General features: G+C 43.9%; 1 protein-coding gene across 1 annotated transcript in view; it reads left to right on the top strand.

The window, feature by feature from the left end:
- The window catches only part of LOC101005491 (caspase recruitment domain-containing protein 8), a 33,487-nt gene that overhangs the window by 8,751 nt on the left and 4,502 nt on the right, over nucleotides 1-20,234 (top strand). Inside the window, 13 exon segments of the mRNA XM_031660360.1 lie at nucleotides 2,910-3,050; nucleotides 5,591-5,631; nucleotides 6,276-6,426; nucleotides 6,478-6,482; nucleotides 7,369-7,400; nucleotides 7,402-7,431; nucleotides 7,434-7,521; nucleotides 7,524-7,562; nucleotides 7,565-7,588; nucleotides 7,666-7,858; nucleotides 7,860-7,898; nucleotides 12,538-12,722; nucleotides 12,725-12,798. Of these exon segments, the coding sequence (XP_031516220.1) occupies nucleotides 2,910-3,050; nucleotides 5,591-5,631; nucleotides 6,276-6,426; nucleotides 6,478-6,482; nucleotides 7,369-7,400; nucleotides 7,402-7,431; nucleotides 7,434-7,521; nucleotides 7,524-7,562; nucleotides 7,565-7,588; nucleotides 7,666-7,858; nucleotides 7,860-7,898; nucleotides 12,538-12,722; nucleotides 12,725-12,798 (1,042 nt within the window).

Genomic DNA, 20,234 nt, shown 5'->3' with positions numbered 1-20,234 from the left:
CTCGGCCTCCCAAAGTGCTGGGATTACAGGCGTGAGCCACCACGCCCGGCCCAGGTGTACTTTTTAGACCTTCTCTCTCCTTCCCTGATTTTCACCATGGCTGCTTCATACCTGAGCAAAAGCGAGTCTAGGGCTGTTCTTCCAGCTCTTTTCTTGATGCATGGGCCTATGGCCTTGACCATGCTCTTGACAATCCCACAGCATGGCACCCAGATCAGAGCAGAACCATGCAGCCTGACTTACTAAGCCCTCGCACTGTGCATTTCAGTGGCTCCTCATCAGCACACGGCTTATCTCTCATTTGTAGAAAACAAATGCACTGTTTTACATGGTCTTGGAACTCAAAACAAATTAATCTGACCAAATATTTCCATGTATGCAATTCAGACACTGCTGTAGAATGAATGTTTGTGTTCCTCCAATATTCGTATGTTGAAATCCTAACTTCCAATGTGATGTTATTAGGAGCTGGGGCCTTTGAGAGGTGTCAGGTGATAAAGGTAGAGCCCTCATGAATGGAATTAGTTCCCTCATGAAGGAGACCCTGGAGAGCTCCTTTCTCTTTCCCCATGCTTGGACAGAACAAGAAGTCTGCCCTCTATGAATCAGGAGCAGACACCGAGTCTGCCAGCACTTTGATCCTGGACGTTCCAGCATCCAGAGCTGTGACAAATACATTTATATTGTTTACAACCTTCTCAGTCCATACTTTGTAAAAATAGCAGCCTTGGCCGGGCATGGTGGCTCACGCCTGTAATCCCAGCACTTTGGGAGGCAGAGACGGGCAGATCTCCTGAGGTCAGGAGTTCGAGACCAACCTGGCCAACATGGTGAAACCCTGTCTCTACTACAAATACAAAAATTAACCGGGCTGGGTGGCAGGCACTTGTAATCCCAGCTACTTGGGAGGCTGAGGCACGAGAATCGCTTGAACCTGGTTGTAGTGCGCCAAGATTGTGCCATTGCACTCCAGCCTGGGCGACAACAGTGAAACTCAAAAAGAAAAAAGAAAAAAAAGTCTGAAATGAGTGAGACATGCTCTGGCATGCATAAAAGACCACGGACTAGGATGAATTGTTTGCTTTGGGAACCCAGTGCTTCCTAGCTCTGTGCTAAGTAATTTTAGCCTTCTATGATTAATCACCACAAGGATTTGTGATGAGAGTACTGTATCCTTATTTTACAAGTTAGAAAGCTGATACTCGGAGAGGTTAAGCAACAATTTTGACAGGTCTGTCACTGCTGAGTGATGTCTGTGAAAGGCACTGAATGCAGATTTCTCTGGTGTCCATCATCCTTGACACACTCGCCCTAAATAAAGAGATCCTACCTTCAAATAAGCTCAGTCCATCCAGGGTTGTGCAAACAACTTCATCAGGTTAACATTCCCTCCTGTTTAGGACCAATGAAGGATAGAAGAGTAGGGCCCTTCTTAGGCTCCTATAGTTTACAAAAACACAGTATCCTTTGAGAAGCCAGTAGTGAGCATCGCCAAGTGTGACAGACTGTGATGAACATCAGGGATTGAGAATCAAAGGAGACATGCCTCCTGAGATAAGATCATTGTCTACTGTGTGGAAACAGAGATGCAGTTAATTCAGTAAAAATGTGGAGGAATGGCATTTTATTATAGGATGGGCATCAAAGAAGGTGTCTCTAAGAATAGGCATCTCTAAGGCTTCTCTAAGGATGGCATCTCTAAGAATAGTATCTCTAAGGATGGCATCTCTATGGATGCGCATGTCTAAGGGTGGACATCTCTAAGGATTGGACTACTTTTGCTACATCACAGTGAGAAGATTGTCCCACCATTGAGCTCCTCTGACATGCTCACATTCCAACTCCATTTGTGTTTTCCCAGGGACAATGGATCCAGTAGGAGTGTAGATGCATCAGAACTCATAAGACAGCAGACAGGCCGGGCGCGGTGGCTCACGCCTGTAATCCCAGCACTTTGGGAGGCCGAGGTGGGCGGATCACAAGGTCAGGAGATCGAGACCACGGTGAAACCCCGTCTCTACTAAAAATACAAAAAATTAGCCGGGCGCGGTTGTGGGCGCCTGTAGTCCCAGCTACTCGGGAGGCTGAGGCAGGAGAATGGCGTGAACCCGGGAGGCGGAGCTTGCAGTGAGCCGAGATCGCGCCACTGCACTCCAGCCTGGGTGACAGAGCGAGACTCTGTCTCAAAAAAAAAAAAAAAAAAAAAGACAGCAGACAGTACTGGTTGACAATAGCATACAGAAACTGCGAGACACGAGAACTGGAATTTTTTCTCAGGCTGAAGCCTGTGTGACAGATGATACGTAAGGGACATCTGTTGGTTGGGGAAAAATGAAAGATTTGGAATTTTGCTGCACTGGTTCATGTACATTCATAAGAAGCAAAGACGTGTAGGTTATTTGCATAAAAATTAGTATATACGTTACTTTTCTTCTTTGTTATCATAAGTTTTTACTTCAAAAGAGTTTCTATCTCATAAAAAGTAGGAAAAAGAGGTCGGGGCCCAGTGACTCACACCTATAATCCCAGCGCACTGAGAGGTGAGGGCAGGTGGATCACCTGAGGTCAAAAGTCAAACTGGGAATCTCGTCCTTTCCCTAAAATTCTTAGCAAGGTTATATAGGTCAACAAGTATGTTGTTGAAACCAAAGTTTGTGGCAAATGCTAGATGTTGAGAATTGATTGACGTCTGCTTCCTAGGATGGAAAAAGCAGCATATAGTGGGAAACAGGCATCCAGTTAAATTTTACTTGATGAGAGGTGAGATGGAGTCGTGATGCCTGAGGAAAGACTTCCCTAAGATAAAATATGAGGTCTATGGCTATTAACATAAAATCTTCCTGCACAGCCCATGCTATCATCAGGCACCTACCTTATATTCATAGAAAAATTCTGTTCTTGTTTTCCAGGATATACAGGGAGTTATCCCCTGTTTCTCAGATTTGTGGTAGCATCTTACATTTTTTCGACGAAGATGACGAGACAGAGGCTGAGGCATTATGGTTCACTGCTTTTCCTAAGTATCAACCATCTGGGGAGGACATTCCCAGGTAAGAAAAGCTATTCTGGGCCGGGCGTGGTGGCTCACGCCTGTAATCCCAGCACTTTGGGAGGCCGAGGCGGGCGGATCACAAGGTCAAGAGACCGAGACCATCCTGGCTAACACGGTGAAACCTCGTCTCTATTAAAAATACAAAAAATTAGCCGGGCGTGGTGGCGGGCGCCTGTAGTCCCAGCGACTCAGGAGGCTGAGGCAGGAGAATGGCGTGAACCCAGGAGGCAGAGCTTGCAGTGAGCCAAGATCGCGCCACTGCACTCCAGCCTGGGCGACAGAGCGAGACTCCGTCTCAAAAAAAAAAAAAAAAAAAAAGAAAAGCTATTCCGTTGGAAAACTATTGGACGCTGTGTCTCAGTATCACAGAGGAACATGAGAATGAGAAGAATTTGGGTGTTTTTCATCAAACTCAGGGGAGAATGAATGAGCTTATGCAATACTAGCAATGAATCCAGAAATTTTTGAGGCAAACCTTGGGCAAGGACATTTTCTTCCATGGAGGTGTCTAGAGAACCTATACACAAAAAGGCAATGAGCAATGCAATCAAAGGCCAGTGGGTTATTGGTTGAACTGTTACCCAATGCCTAAAACCAACCTAATTCTCTAGGAAACTGGCTGATGATGAGGCTGAAGACCGCAGTGGAGTCCTGAGATTTAACACCAGGGAGGGGAGAATGGATCTATTTGTAGGGTATGCCAGTTTCCAAGGGTTGAATATCCCATCGTGGCAGGTTTCAAACTACCAACGTGAAGCCCCTGATGAGGGAGTTGGGAGGACATGTGCAGAAGTCGCTCATCCTACTTTCACCACACAGATACAATAGACATAAATAACCTCAAGGGCATAGACTGCTGGACAGTGTAGAAAAATGACTGGAAATTGGTTATGTTTTCGTATGTATTACTTTTGTTTTTAATATGATTGATTTAAATGCTAGCTTGTATCGTTTAATTTAGACTAATGGTTGTGTGGAACAACTTGGTTGCAAAGTCCCTGAAAATGGAACCGTCGGCTCTCATGATCTGGGATGCGCTGTCTGCATTTCTGCGCTGGCTTCCTCCCACCTTCTAAACCCCTCCTCAGCAGGCAGTCTCCAGCATGCACATGCACCAGAAGAGAGAGTATAAAATGGCATGTTTACTCTTGCTGCTTTGCCTGTAGCTACCCGAATCCACAGCAAAATGTGTAGCCGCAAACAGCAACCAGTCTTAGGATGTCAGGCCAAGGGTCTCTCCATGCTTGACTTGCCTACACAACCCTTCTGAGAAAAGTGCTGTAAAGCCTTTCTCTTCATCCCGCTTCTCCAGGTACCTTCTCTTTTTAAACCTAATCCACGTGTCAATTTTTCTGCTGGTCTCTTTCACGTTGAAATAAACAGACGCCTCGAGGAATAGATCAAAGGCAGAGAATTTGATGGAGTTGGTTGCCTTCCTCCAGAAGGGATCGACTGTGTTAGGGCAGATTTCTCTCCAGGGGCCTGACGCACCACTGGCTCACGCTGTAGATCATGGAGCCCATGTTGGCTAATATTGGAATCACCTGTGAGTCTTTGAAAGCCCCGATGCTTTGGTGCCACCTCCAGACTTCTGATGCAATTGGTGTGGGCTGTGACCTGGGTATTGGGTGGTTTTTAAAGCTTCCCAGGTGTGGTCAAGTTTGGAATTAATTTGGAATATAAATGCATGCATTTTGTGCATTGGTGAATTACTGCTTCAGTCTTTGATTCCAACATCATATGATACCAATTGGAGCAATCAATTTAAGCCAGAGAAGCTGGCTGTGTCCACGTTGAACATGAGCACAGGACAAAGAGAAGAGGGAGAGATGCCAAGATATATTTGGCTCTAGGGAGCATCTTAGCTCTATTATTTATAAATCTGGATAAAGATATCTTCATTCAAAATGTCTTCTTTTTTTTTTGGTTTTGTTTTGTTTTGTTTTGTTTTTGAGACGGAGTCTTGCTCTGTTGCCCAGGCTGGAGTGCTGTGGCCGGATCTCAGCTCACTGCAAGCTCCGCCTCCCGGGTTCCCGCCGTTCTCCTGCCTCAGCCTCCCGAGTAGCTGGGACTACAGGTGCCCGCCACCTTGCCCGGCTTTTAGTAGAGACGGGGTTTCACCGTGTTAGCCAGGATGGTCTCGATCTCCTGACCTTGTGATCCGCCCGTCTCGGCCTCCCAAAGTGCTGGGATTACAGGCTTGAGCCACCGCGCCCGGCCCAAAATGTCTTCTATTTTTTGATAGTCTAGATCCGTCCTAAGAGAACTTTCTGTGAGGACAGGAGTATTCCATTCTCTGCTACACAGTGTTGTCGCCGTGAGTGACATGTAGGTGTTCGAGAAGTTGAAATGTGGATGGTGCCACTGAGAAACCAAAGTTTACCTAAGTTTAATTCATACAAATTTAAAACGCACATCCGGGTAGCGGCTACTCTACTGGACGGTGCAGCTCTAGTTTTTAATAACGTCGTCTTCATCTTCATCAGCTAATTCTTGATATTTTTCATCTTTTTGTGACATGGGGATCCCAACCTCCAGCGTATCAGAACAGCAGGAATCTTCAGAGGGACAAGAATCAGGTAATGGACTAATAGGGAGAGGAGTGAAGGGCATATGGATTGATGGAAATGTTCTGTGGTTTTATGTGGAGAAGACAATTTAGAGTCTTTTGCGCAGTGAAGAGATCAGGAGTGATTTTCCTTACCTCGGCCACAGTGCACTGTGCAGTTTAAATGGGGACATGTAAGCCTCTCACCACTGGGGCACGGAAATGCTCAGGGGAACCAGGGGATGGTCCTAGTGGCTGGGGACAGCAGCAGGAACTAGGAAGGATGCACGCTGTTTCACCTTGCAGAAAACCTCGATCCTTTTCTGACCTGGACTTGCCTCACCAGCAGAAGATGTCATCTGCTCTTTGGGGCCAGTAGAAATGTAGGTGCATTGGTTCCAGTCCTCAGCAAATGGTGCCTCCCACCAAAGCTGTCCAGCCTGGCTTCCCAGAAAGCCCTATGGAATTTGGGGTATACTTTTAGTCACAACAGAGAATATTCTTGTGCCTTTCCTTGTCTGGATTCAAAGAAGCAGAACCGCATATTCTGGTCACTCTCTGTTCTTATTTGATATCTGTATCCCAACAGCATCTGTGTAATTCAGCCTCCAGGAGTCCTTTGGGCCATGCCTCTTCCAACTCTTTACCTCTTACATGTCTATATTTTCTTTTCAGGAGATATTTGCTCAGAAGAGAATCAAATAGTTTCCTCTTATGCTGCTAAACTCGGTTTTGAGGTTGAACAAGATTACACAAATCATCAGTTTCTGGGGCCTGAAGGAAATGTGGATGTTGAGTTGATTGATAAGAGCACAAACACATACAGGTAAGAACGGAAGATGCTGATGATTTGAAAACCGCTCTGATATAAAGGAAGTGTGTAGGCCAGGTGTGGTGACTCAGCACTTTGGGAGGCCAAAAGGAGGGCGGATCACAAGGTCAGGAGTTCAATACCAGCATGGCCAACATGATGAAACCCTGTCTCTACTAAAAATACAAAAATTAGCCAGGCGTGGTGGCACCCGCCTATAGTCCCAGCTAATTAGGAGGGTGAGAAAGGAGAATCGCTTGAACCCAGGAGTCAGAGGTTGCAGTGAGATGAGACCTCACCACTGCACTGCAGCAGGTGACAGAGCGAGAATTCATCTCAAAAATAATTAAATAAATATAAAAATAAAAATGGAAGCGTATCAGCTCCGTCCCTTATGATAGCTAAAATTTCATCAATAATATGTTTATTCCTTATGCTGCAAAATTGGTATTTTAATGTCAACATATATAGAATGCAGAGAAATTGGGGCCCAGAGAGGTTAATGAACTCTCCAGCGTTTTCTTTTTTTTTTTTTTTTGTTTTGAGACGGAGTCTTGCTCTGTCCCCCTGGCTGGAGTGCAGTGGCACGATCTCGGCTCACTGCAAGCTCCGCCTCCCGGGTTCCTGCCATTCTCCTGCCTCAGCCTCCCAAGTAGCTGGGACTACAGGCACCTGCCACCGTGCCCGGCTAATTTTTTCTATTTTTAGTAGAGACGGGAATTTCTCATGTCTCGATCTCCTGACCTTGTGATCCGCCCGCCCTGCGGCCTCCCAAAGTGCTGGGAATACAGGCGTGAGCCACAGCGCCCGGCCTCCAGCGTTTTCTAATGCCAGTGAAAGTTGCAGATGGGTCTTGAACTTGCCTCACTTCAAATCCCACCTCCCTCTGCACATTGCTGCTTAAATCCAAGTCCTGATCCCATCCTTGACATCACTCTGGCTCCTTTTCAGCCTTCCGGTTCCCCACTGCTGGCTGGTATCTGTGGTCCAGCCACCGGCCTCGGCTTCGTGGTAAGGGATCGCGGTCCGCGGTGACGATTGCGTTTGGTTCCTGGAGTCAGCACCTGGCCCTGGACCTGCAGCACCATGAACAGTGGCTGGTGGCCCGGCCTTGTTTGCCGTCACTGCAGAGCCAGAGGCTGTGGCCGTCCACCTCCCCACTTCATCTCCCTCCAAGGTAATGCGGGGTGGCCCGGGAGGCTGTGGAGGCTGCGAGGCGTGCTGTCTCACTGCTGTGCGGTTCTCCTGCGGCAGGTGAGGTGGGCGTCTCCCTGGTTCCTAAGTGGCCCATTTAGAGGATGAGGATGGTCCTGGAGCAGCCAAGCCGGGTGGAGCCTTTCTATGCTGTCCTGGACAGCCCAGCTTCTCCCTGATGGGCATCCTGCTGCTTGGTCGCCAGGGGGGACTGTACTCTCCATCCCCCATCCTCCAACACGTTGCTCTATTTTCCCCCACCCAGACATTAAGTTCCACTTGTACCTTGTCTAGCGACGCCTTGCTGGCCGAAGGTAAGCTAGTGATTTAGGGAGACCAGAAGATGACAATGATATTTCCAGGTTATCCCTCGGCCCCTCCAGTGGAACAGAAGGGCAGAGCACAGTTTTCATGGAGAGAACATGGATCCACTCTCCCGAGGGTCACCTATAGGTGCTGAATATTGAGCCATATGCAAGAATCCCGTCGAAATTCAGGTCTACTGAGAAGGGACCTTCCTCTTCTGGCTCTCAAGGAGGAGATGGTTAGAAGAAGTAATAGCAGAGATTCTCTCACCACATTTCATTTTATTTTATTTTGTTTCTGAGACAGGGTCTTGCTCTGTCACCCAAGCTGGAATGCAGTGGCACAATCTCAGCTCACTACAACCTCCGCCTCCTGGGTTCAAGCAATTCTCCTGTCTCAACCTCCCGAGTAGCTGGAATTACAGGCACGCGCCACGACGCCCAGCTAATTTTTTGTATCTTTAGTCAGGACAGGTTTCACTATATGGGCCAGGCTGGTCTTGAACTCCTGACCTTAAGTGATCCTCCTGCCGCAGCCTCCCAAAATGCTGAGATTACAGTCACAAGCCACCGTGCCCGGCCTCTCACCAAATTTTAGACGGATAATATCTGAATGAGAATCTCACACTTGCTCACATCTCTGGGGTAACTCCTTCCATTCAGTGGCATCTCCCTCTAGCGCCTTTACAAAAGGCTGATGGTCCCACACCCTCTCTTAGGTTAGGGATGAAGATATTCTGCTTTCTGCAGCTCCATAGCTGCTGTGTTTGTGAATAAAATGCTGCTTCTGTGCCTCCAGCCTTGGTGGGAAGATTATGCCAGGAAGATTTCATTAAACTTTACTGTCTTGGCGCCTCACACCTTTGCATCCGAAGCACAAAAGGCAGGAGCATGCAGGAGTATTTAAGGTGGTAATTCTGGGTAATTTAAATACAAGAGAAAATTGACGGATCTCACCTGTAATCCCAGCACTTTGGGAGGCCCAGGTGGGAGGATCACCTGAGGTCAGGAGTTTGAGACCAGCCTGGCCAACATGGTGAAACCCCATCTCTACTAAAAATACAAAAATTAGTCAGGCATGGTGGCGTCTGTGGTTGGCAGGGTTTTTTAAGCAGTTTGAAAATAGAACTCCATTCTCTCCTGGGTTAGTACGGTTCCTGCTGAGATGTCTACTGTTAATCGAATGGAGTTTCCTTTCTAGGTGACTAGATGCTTTTCTCTTGCTGATTTTCAGATATTTCCCTTCACTTGGTGTTAGACAGTCTGATGGCTCCATATCGTGGTGAAGTTCATGTTGCAGGGTATTTTACTGGTGATGATTTGGGCCTCCTGTATTCAGATCTTTCAATATCTTGCTAGGCTAAGAAAATGTTTGCCAATTATTTTCTTAGATTCTAAATTTTTCCCTTTTTCTTCTCCCTTGGAAATACTGATGATTCATAAGTTTCATTGCTTTATGTAGCCGCATACTTCTTTTTTATTTAGTATTTTATTTTAGCCTGACTGGGTTAATTAAAAAGACTTCAGGTTCTCTCCTCTGCTTGGTCTAGTCTATGATTAAAGCTTTCCACTGTATTTTGTAATTTTTTCAATGAATCTTTCATCTCTAGATGTTAATTTTTTTAAGATATCTGTCTCCTTGGTAAATCTCTAGTTCACATCCTGAATGAATTTTCAGATATTTTTGTATTGGCTTTCAGATTTATCTTGCATCTCTTCTTGAGCTTCTTTAAGTTCAATCTTTTGAATTATTTATCTGGCACTTTACAAATTTCATTTTGATTAGGATCCATTGGTAGAGAATTACTGTGTTCCTCTGGGGGTGTCATAACACCTTGATCTTTTTTTTTTTTTTTTTTTTTTTTTTTGAGACGGAGTCTCGCTCTGTCGCCCAGGTTAGAGTGCCGTGGCCAGATCTCGGCTCACTGCAAGCTCCGCCTCCCGGGTTTACACCATTCTCCTGCCTCAGCCTTCCGTGTAGCTGGGACTACAGGCGCCTGCCACCTCGCCCGACTAGTTTTTTTGTATTTTTTTAGTAGAGACGGGGTTTCACTGTGTTAGCCAGAATGGTCTCAATCTCCTGACTGGTGATCCACCCGTCTTGGCCTCCCAAAGTGCTGGGATTACAGGCTTGAGCCACCGCACCCAGCCCACCCTGATCTTTCATACATCCATTACTATAATGCTGTGTCCCCACCCAAATCTCATTTTGAATTGTAGCTCCCATGATTCCCACATGTTGTGGGAGGTGATTGAATCATGAGGGCAGGTTTTTCCTGTGCTCTTCTCGTGATAGCAAATAAGTCTCACGAGATCTGATGGTTTTATTTATTTATTTATTTTTTATTTTTATTTTTTTTTTGAGACAGAGTCTTGCTCTGTCACCCAGCCTGGAGTGCAGTGGCCGGATCTCAGCTCACTGCAAGCTCCGCCTCCCGGGTTTACACCATTCTCCTGCCTCAGCCTCCTGTGTAGCTGGGACTACAGGCGCCCACCACCTCGACCAGCTAGTGGTTTTTTTTGTAATTTTTTAGTAGAGACGGGGGTTTCACCGTGTTAGCCAGGCTGGTCTCGATCTCCTGACCTTGTGATCCACCCGTCTCAGACTCCCAAAGTGCTGGGATTACAGGCTTGAGCCACTGCGCCCGGCCGATCCGATGGTTTTATAAAGGAGAGTTTCCTGCAAAGGATCTCTCTTGCCTGCTGCCATGTAAGATGTGACTTTGCTCCTCCTTTGCCTTCCACCATGATTGTGAGACCTCCCCAGCCACGTGGAACTGTGAGTCAATTCAATTTCTTTCATTTGTGAATTACCCAGTCTTGGGCAGTCCTTTATAGCAGTGTGAGAATGGACTAATACATGTATTCAACAAATATTTATTGTGTACTTTATATATTCCAGGTGCTATTTTAGGGGATGGGGATGCATCAGTGAAGAAATAGAGAAAAACATGACAACCTAAGATGTTACATGGAATGTTCATGCTATGGGAAAAATATATGTGTGTATAGTAAAACTCTAAAAAATAAAGAATGCTGTTCTATTCCTTGAAAATAAGTACAGCAGTATGTCTCTCAACCTCTGCAGAAATCGGTCCATAAAGATAACCCTGCCAATATTATACTGAAGTCTTTGGTTCTTATACTTCCAATCTGTTGTTGTTATAATTTACATTGAATATATCGGTTCATTTAAAATAATCATTTATCAGAGATGGCAGGATACATCATGTCTTTCCTCCGTCAGTTTCTTTTTATCCTTCTGGAGCTGGTTCTCTTTATAGGCATATGTGGGATGCCTCCTGGATAGGTCTCCACATCCCTTCTTTGCTTCATCCCCATCATGATTTCATCTCTTTGCACAATACAACTTGAATTTTTTTCTTTTATTTGATATTCCAGGCCCAGTTTAGGTTTCAGCTTTGCCTATCCTTTCTTTGTCAATATCACTGATATTTTTAAATTAATGTAATATGCATATAATGTATTGCTCTGTAATTTTCAGAGTGGGCACGCCCATGTATCCAGCACCAGAACAAGATATAGAACATCTCCAACTTCTCTGAGGCCCCCTTGAACCCTCTCCCAGTCATTACCCCAAGGGTGTCTGACAGCTGGACCAATGCGCCACCTACTGTCAATTGCTTTTGATTTTAAATTCTTGCTTGCGTTAATTCCATAAAGTCTCTATTGAGTTGCCCCTGAGACTTCTGAAAGGTTTTCTTATTGATTGAATTCCATTCTATGTCTTTGCTGGCAGCTCAGATAGTTCTGAGGTCTTACCTTCTGCTCCAGCTGCTGGACCTCTCAGAGGGGACCTCACTCTTCTGTATCTGCTCCCCGGTGCTCAGGTGGCCGAGCATCTCACAGCAGCCCCCTGTGATGGAAAGTGACATCTCTACCCTCCGCAGCATCAGAGATGTGTTCTGAACCTAGCCGAGCTACCAGTCACTCGGCTGAGGCACCAAGAGTCCCCTTTGTCCCTGGGTTTTATAAGTCCCTGGTCCAAACTCTCACAGTGTAAATGAAATCAAACTATACAGGAATTTATGATAAGTTTACCATTCACAAAGAAACCCTTGGGCTCTAGAGATGTCCATCAGCAAAATGTTAATACCATGTCTATTTTGCATAGAGGCATGTTTACATCTATCTAGTTTATCACTCTACCACCTATCTGTGTATTTATCTCTGTGTGTGGTATACAGGTGTTGGCTCCATGGATGTGTCCACTGTGAAAATTATGGAGCAATAAATTTTATCAGCCTGGGCGACAGAGCGAGACTCTGTCTCAAAAAAAAAAAAAAATTTTATCTATCAATCACCTCGTTTTTTTTTTTTCGGAGATCGAGTCTTACTCTATCGAAGTGGCGAGGAAGAATCTGATGGTGAGATCACAGCTCACTGCAACCTCTGCCTCCTGGGTTGAAGCGATTCTCCTACCTCAGCCTCCCAAGTAGTTGGGATTACAGACGTGCGTCGCCATGCCCAGCTCATTTTTGTATTTTTAGAAGAGACAGGGTTTCACCATGTCGGCCAGGCTGATCTTGACTCCTGACCTTAGGGTGGCTCACCTGCCTCAGCCTCCCAAAGTGCCGGGATTACAGGTGTGAGCCACCGCGCACAGCTCTATCCTCTCAATCTTTACATCAACTGAATCATATCCTACATGCTGTAATACAGTATATAGAAACTTTATGCCACTATTTGTGCTTATTTCTTTTTCTGTGTGCTTTCTAATGTTTCTCCCCGTTATTCCTCAGATGATAGATGATGAGGAAGATCGTTTCTGTGGTGTGCGTCTACAGACTTCACCCCAGTGGAATCCCTGACCTTTGGTGCCCATTATATTGTGTCTAATTCTGCTCATCTGGAAATAATACCCACGGTTGGTAGAATTCAAATCTAACACAGCAGATTTCAGAATGTTTTGTACTTTTGAAACAAATAGAAGAATTTTAGCAAAATGCAATTTTTTTCATTAATCACGAATACAAAGTTTTTAAAAAATTGAAAATACAGGAAAACAGTCTTAACCAAATTAAATATTTCCAAAACCTTAACACAGGCAGAGGTAACATTTTAGCCTTTGGGGTACTTATATTGTGATTAAAAGTGTACATTTAGTTATCTGAATTGAGACACGCTTCTTATGGTTCCCTGCAGGCTGACATCTTGCCTAGCTAAGTCACTTAACAAATATTTGTTGAGGTGTTTGAATGAAGAAATATAATATCTTGGCTGGTCTCGGTGGCTCATACCTGTAATCCCAGCACTTTGGGAGGCCGTGGCAGGCAGATCATGAGTCAAGAGTTCGAGACCAGCCTGACCAACATGGTGAAACCCCTTCTCTACTAAAATACACAAAAAATTAGCCAGGTGTGGTGGTGCACGCCTGTAATCCCAGCTACTCAGGAGGCTGAGGTAGGAGAATCACTTGAACCCAGGAGCTGGAGTTTGCAGTGAGCCGAGATAGTGCCACTGCACTCCAGCCTGGTCGAAAGAGTCGGACTCCATCTCAAAAACAAAAACATAAAATTAGAAAAGTAAAAGAAATATATTTTATATGTTACATTTTTGTATTTTTACTGGAGATTACTGTATATTTCTGCACAATTGAAATTATTCCTACATATTATTTTAATAGGACATAATATGCCATGTAGCTAAAACCCTAGAGCTTTTAAAATCACTTCATTATTATTCAGCATAGTTGAGTTGCTTGTAGTTTCTCATAACAAGTGTCCTGGCAATAAATATTCAATTCATACAGTTTTGCATTTTTCATGTACAGCTAGGGTGCCCTAAGAGAAATGACTGATTCAAAGAGAACTCTGAAGTTAAAGCTAGTGCATTTCAAAGAGAGATTTTCAAGATTTCTCACAATATAAAGGTTCTCAAGAATAAGAGGGCGAGATTATCCAACAAAATATCCATCTCTAGAATAAAGTATCAAAATTTAATTGTTTTCCAATCTGAATGGGAAAAAAATGCATCTCAGTCCATTTTATTTTTTGTTATTGTTGTTTCTTTACTTTTTTGAGACAGAGTCTCACTCTGTCTCCCAGGCTGGGTGCTCACAGCAACCTCCTCCTCCCTGGTTCAAGGGATGCTTATGCCTCAACCTCCCAAGTTGCTGAGATTACAGGGGTGGGCCACCATGCCTGACTAATTTTTTGTATTTTTAGTAGAGATGGGGTTTCACCATGTAACTGGTCTCAGACCTCAGGCACCCTCAGGTGAGACCCACCTGCCTCTGTAGACTTCACCTCTGGGGGCAGGGCATAGCTGAACAAAAGGCAGCAGAAACTTCTGCAGACTTAGACGACCCTGTCTGACAACTCTGAAGAGAACAGTGGTTCTCCCAGTGAGGTGTTTCAGCTCTGCCTCCCATGTAGCTCAACTTGGAGACACCTCCCAGTAGGGGGCTGACTGACACCTCATACAGCCAGGTGCCCCTCTGAGATGAAGCTTCAGAGAAAGGATCAGGCAGCAATGCTGCAGGCTGCAGCCCTCCGCTGGTGATACAGGTAAACAGGGTCTGGAGTGGACCTCCAGCAAACTCAACAGACCTGCAGCTGAAGGACCCTGATTGTCAGAAGGAGAAGCTAACAAGCGGAAAGGAATAGCATCCAACATCAACAAAAAAGGACATTACACAAAACTTCATCTGTAGGTCACCATCATCAAGAACCAAAGGTAGATAAAACCACAAAGATGAGGGAGAAACCAGAGCAGAAAAGCTGAAAATTCTAAACACCAGGCTCCTTCTCCTCAAGGATGCTTGGCTCCTTGCCAACAATGGAACAAAGCAGGACAAGAGTGACTTTGATGAGTTGACAGCAGTAGGCTTCAGAAGTCGGTAATAACAAACTTCGCCAAGCCTAAAGAAGCATGTTCTAACCCATACATAAGGAAGCTAAAACCTTGAAAAAGATTACCACGAATATTCTAGAATAAACAGGTAGAAGACTTTAAAGTGACCTGATGGAGCAGAAAACTATGGCCGAGAACTATGTGACATGCACAAGCTTCAAGAAGCCAATTCAATCAAGTGGAAGAAAAGGGTACAATGATTGAAGATCAAATGAATGAAATGGCTTGAGAAGTTTAGAGTAAAAGAGTAAAAAGAAAGAACAAAGCCTCTAAAATATGGGACTATGTGAAAAGACCAAATCCTACGTCTGATTAGGTAGCTAACTAGAAGTGACAGGGAGAATGGAGACAAGTTAAAACACTCTGCAGGATATTATCCAGAGCTTCCCCAACCTAGCAAGGCAGACCAACATTCAAATTCAGGAAATACAGAGAGCATACAAAGATACTGCACAGAAGAGCAACCCCAAAACACATCCAGATTCACCAAGGTTGAAATGAAGGAAAAAAATATTTAGGGCAGCCAGAGAAGGTTGGGTTACCCACAAAGGGAAGCCCATCAGACTAACAAGCGGGTCTCTCGGCAGAAAACCCTACAAGCCAGAAGAGAGTGGAGCCAATATTCAACATTCTTTTTTTTTTTTTTTTGAGACTGAGTCTGGCCCTGTAAGCCCAGGCTGGAGTGCAGTGGCGGGATCTCAGCTCACTGCAAGCTCCGCCTCCCGGGTTCGCCATTCTCCTGCCTCAGCCTCCCGAGTAGCTGGGACCACAGAAGCCCACCACCTCGCCCGGCTAATTTTGTATTTTAGTAGAGACAGGGTTTCACCGTGTTAGCCAGGATGGTCTCGATCTCCTGACCTCGTGATCCACCTGTCGGCCTCCCAAAGTGCTGGGATTACAGGCTTGAGCCACAGCGCCCGGCCTGTTCTTAAAAGAAAAGAATTTTCAACCCAGAATTTCATATTCAGCCAAACTAAACTTCATAGAGTGAAGGAGAAATAAAAATCCTTTACAGACAAGCAAATGCTGAGAGATTTTGTCACCACCAGGCCTGCCCACAAGAGCTCCTAGAAAGAGGCACTAAACATGGAAAGGGACAACTGGGTACAAACCACTGCAAAACATCTTAAATTGTAAAGAGACCATTGATGCACAGGAAAAAGTGCACATCAACTAATGGGCAAAATAACGAACTAACATCATTAATGACAGGATCAAATTCACACATAACAATATTAACCTTAAATGTAAATGGGCTAAATGCCCCAATTAAAAGACACAGACTGGCAAATTGGATAAAGAGTCAAGACTTATCAGTGTGCCGTATTCAGGAGACCCATCTCATGTGCAGAGACACACATAGGCTGAAAATAGAGGGACTGAGGAAGATCTACCAAGCAAGTGGAAAGCAAAATAAAAAGCAAGGGTTGTAATCCTAGTCTCTGATTAAACAGACTTTAAACCAACAAAGATCAGTAGAGACAAAGAAGACCATTACATAATGTTAAAGGATCAATTCAACAAGAATAGCTAACTATCCTAAATATATATGCACCCAATACAGGAGCACCCAGATTCATAAAGCAAGTCCTGAGAGACCTAAAAAGAGACTTAGACTCCCACACAATAATAATGGGAGACTTTAACACCCCACTGTCAATATTAGACAGATCAATGAGACAGAAGGTTAATAAGGATATCAGGACTTGAACTCCAGCTCTACCAACAGACCTAATAGACATCTACAGAACTTTCCACCCCAAATCAACAGAATATACATTCTTCTCAACTTTTCCATTCGCACTTATTCCAAAATGGACCACATAGTTGCAAGTAAAGCACTCCTCAGCAAATGTACAAGAACAGAAATCACAACAAACTATCTCTGAGACCACAGTGCAATCAAATAAGAACTCAGGATTAGAAACTCACTCAAAACTGCACAACTACGTGGAAACTGAACAACCTGCTCCCGAGTGACTACTGGATAAATAATGAAATGAAGGCAGAAATAAAGATGTTCTTTGAAACCAGTGAGAACAAAGACACAGAATCTCTGGGACACATTTAAAGCAGTGTGTAGAGGGACATTTATAGCACTAAACGCCCAAAAGAGAAAGCAGGAAATATCTCAAATCGACACCCTAACATCACAATTAAAAGAACTAGAAGCAAGAGCAAACACATTCAAAAGCTAGCCAGAAAGCAAGAAATAACTAAGATCAGAGCAAGAACTGGAAAGGAAGTAGAGACACAAAAACCCTTCAAAAATCAAGATCCAGGAGCTGGTTTTGGAAGATCAACAAAATTGGTAGACTGCTAGGTAAGACTAATAAAAGAAGAAAGAGAATCAAGTAGATGCAATAAAAAAGTAATGCGGGGATGGCACCACCGGTGATCCACAGAAATACAACCATCAGAGAGAATACTATAAACACCTCTACACAAATAAACTAGAAGATCTAGAAGAAATGGAAAAATTCCTGGACACATACACCCTCCCCAGACTAAACCAGGAAGAAGTTGAATCACTGAATAGACCAATAGCAGGCTCTGAAATTGAGGCAATAATTAATAGTCTACCAACCAAAAAAGTCCAGGACCAGGCAGTTCACAGCTGAATTCTACAGAAGTACAAAAGAGGAGCGATACCATTCCTTCTGAAACTATTCCAATCAATAGAAAAAGAGGGCCCTCCCGAACTAATTTTATGAGACCAGCATCATCCCTGATGCAAAGCCTGGCAGAGACACACACACACAAAAAGAATTTTTAGACCAATATCCCTGATGAACATCGATGCAAAATCCTCAATAAAATGCTGACAAACCAGATCAGCAGCACATCAAAAAGCTTATCCACCAAGATCAAGTTGGCTGTCCCTAGGATGCAAGGCTACAGTTCAACATATCACATAAAATCCAATAGCGTATTTCATCACATGAAGAAAACAAATGACAAAAACCAAATGATTATCTCAATAGATGCAGAAAAGGCCTTTGACAAAATTCAACAATGCTTCATGCTAAAAACTCTCAATAAACTAGGTACTGATGGAACATATCTCAAAATAATAAAAGAGCTATTTATGACAAACCCACAGCCAGTATCATACTGAATGGGAAAAACTGGAAACATTCCTTGAAAACTGGCACAAGGTGGGATGCCTCTCACCGCCTATTTAACATAGTGTTGGAGTTCTGGCTGACAATCAGGCATGAGAAAGAAATAAAGGATATTCAATTAGGAAAAGAGGAAGTCAAATTGTCCCTGTTTGCAGATGACATGATTGTATATTTAGAAGACCCCGTCGTCTCAGCCCTAAGTCTCCTTAAGCTGATAAGCAACTAGCAAAGTCTCAGGATACAAACTTAATGTGCAAAATGCAAGCATTCCTATACACCTTAACAGACAATAGGCAGACAGCCAAATCATGAATGAACTCCATTCACAATTTAAGCCCAAAAGAGGAAGATAAAATACAAAGGAATCCAATTTACAAAGAAAGGATCATAAAGGACCTCTTCAAGGGAACTACAAACCACTGTAAAAGTAAAGGGACACCAACAAATGGAAGAGTATTCCATGCTCATGGATAGGAAGAATCAACAAGTGAAAATGGCCACCATACTGACCAAGTGGTATAGATTCAGCATCCCGATCATCAAGCTACCCATGACTTTTATTTCACAGAATTAGGAAAAACTACTTTGAATTCATATGGAACCAAAAAAGAGCCCATTGCCAAGACAATCCTAAAAGCGAAAAGAATGACTGGAGGCATCCCCTCATGCTACCTGACTTCAAACTATATTACAAGGCTATAGTAATCAAAACAGCACATGGTACTGGTACCAAAACAGAGATATATAGACCAATGGAACAGAACAGAGCCCTCAAATAATGCCACATCTACAACCATCTGATGTTGACAAACCTGACAAAAACAAGAAATGGGGAAAAGGATTCCCTATTTAATAAATGGTGCTGGGAAAACTGGCTAGCCATAAGTAGAAAGCTGAAACTGGATCCCTTCCTTACACCTTATACAAAAAATTAATTCAAGATGGATTAGAGACTTAAATGTTAGACCTAAAATCATAAAAACCCTAGAAGAAACCTAGAGCAATACCATTCCACGACACTTAGAGGCATGGGCAAAGGACTTCATGTCTAAAAACACCAAAGCAATGACAACAAAGCCAAAATTGACAAATGGGATCTAATTAAACTAAAAGAGCTTCCACACAACAAAACTACCATCAGAGTGAACAGGCAACCACCACAGAATGGGAGAAAATTCTTGCAGTCTATAAATCTGACAAGGGCTATCCAGAACCTACAAAGAACTCATTAATTTTAAGACAAAACAAGCAACCCCATCAAAAAAGAAGTGGGCAAAGGGATATAGATGGGCACTTCTCAAAGAAGACATTTATGCAACCAGCAGACACATGAAAAAATGCTCATCATCACTAGCCATCAGAAAATAAAATCAAAACCACAATGAGATACCATCTCACTGGTTAGAATGGTGATCATTAAAAAGTCAGGAAACAACAGGGGCTGGAGAGGATGTAGAGAAATAGGAACAGTTTTACACTGTTGGTGGGACTGTAAACTAGTTCAACCATTGTGGAAGACAGTGTGGTGATTCCCCAAGGATCTAGAACTAGAAATACCATTTGACCCAGCCATCCTATTACTGGGTATATACCCAAAGGATTATAAATCATGCTGCTATACAGACACATGCACACGTATGTTTATTGTGGCACTATTCACAATAGCAAAGCCTTGGAACCAACCCAAATATCAATGACAGACTGGATTAAGAAAATGTGGCACATATACACCATGGAATACTCTGCAGCCATAAAAAAGGATGCGTTCGTGTCCTTTGTAGGGACATGGATGCAGCTGGAAACCATCATTCTCAGCAGACTATTGCAAGGACAGAAAACCAAACACCACATGTTCTCACTCCTAGGTGGGAATTGAACAGTGAGAACACTTGGACACAGGAAGGGGAACATCACACACCAGGGCCTGTTGTCGGGTGGGAGGAGGGGGGAAGGGTAGCATTAGGAGATATACCTAATGTAAATGACGAGTTAATGGGTGCAGCACACCAACGTGGCACATGTATACATATGTAACAAACCTGCACCTTGTGCACATGTACCCTAGAACATAAAGTATAATAAAAATTTTTTTAAAAAAATTCAGTTACTATTTTCCAAGAGTTGTAGGGTTTGTTTCCTAAAGAAACTAGAAATTTGCATGAGCTAAGCTTTTCCTAATTCTGTCCTGCCTATGAGGTTAGCTCCCTATTCCCCAGGGCAGCTTTGCTTAGGAATCCTGGGGAAGTCGGGTGCAGAACGAAGAGAAGGAAGGACGTGAAAGCACAATGCCACATCTGACCCTTGGCTTCCCAATGAGGCCAGG

This window comes from Papio anubis, chromosome 20 (genome assembly GCF_008728515.1).
Source record: "Papio anubis isolate 15944 chromosome 20, Panubis1.0, whole genome shotgun sequence".
NCBI classification, from domain to species: Eukaryota; Metazoa; Chordata; class Mammalia; order Primates; family Cercopithecidae; genus Papio; species Papio anubis.
This window is presented reverse-complemented; position numbering and strand designations above follow the sequence as displayed.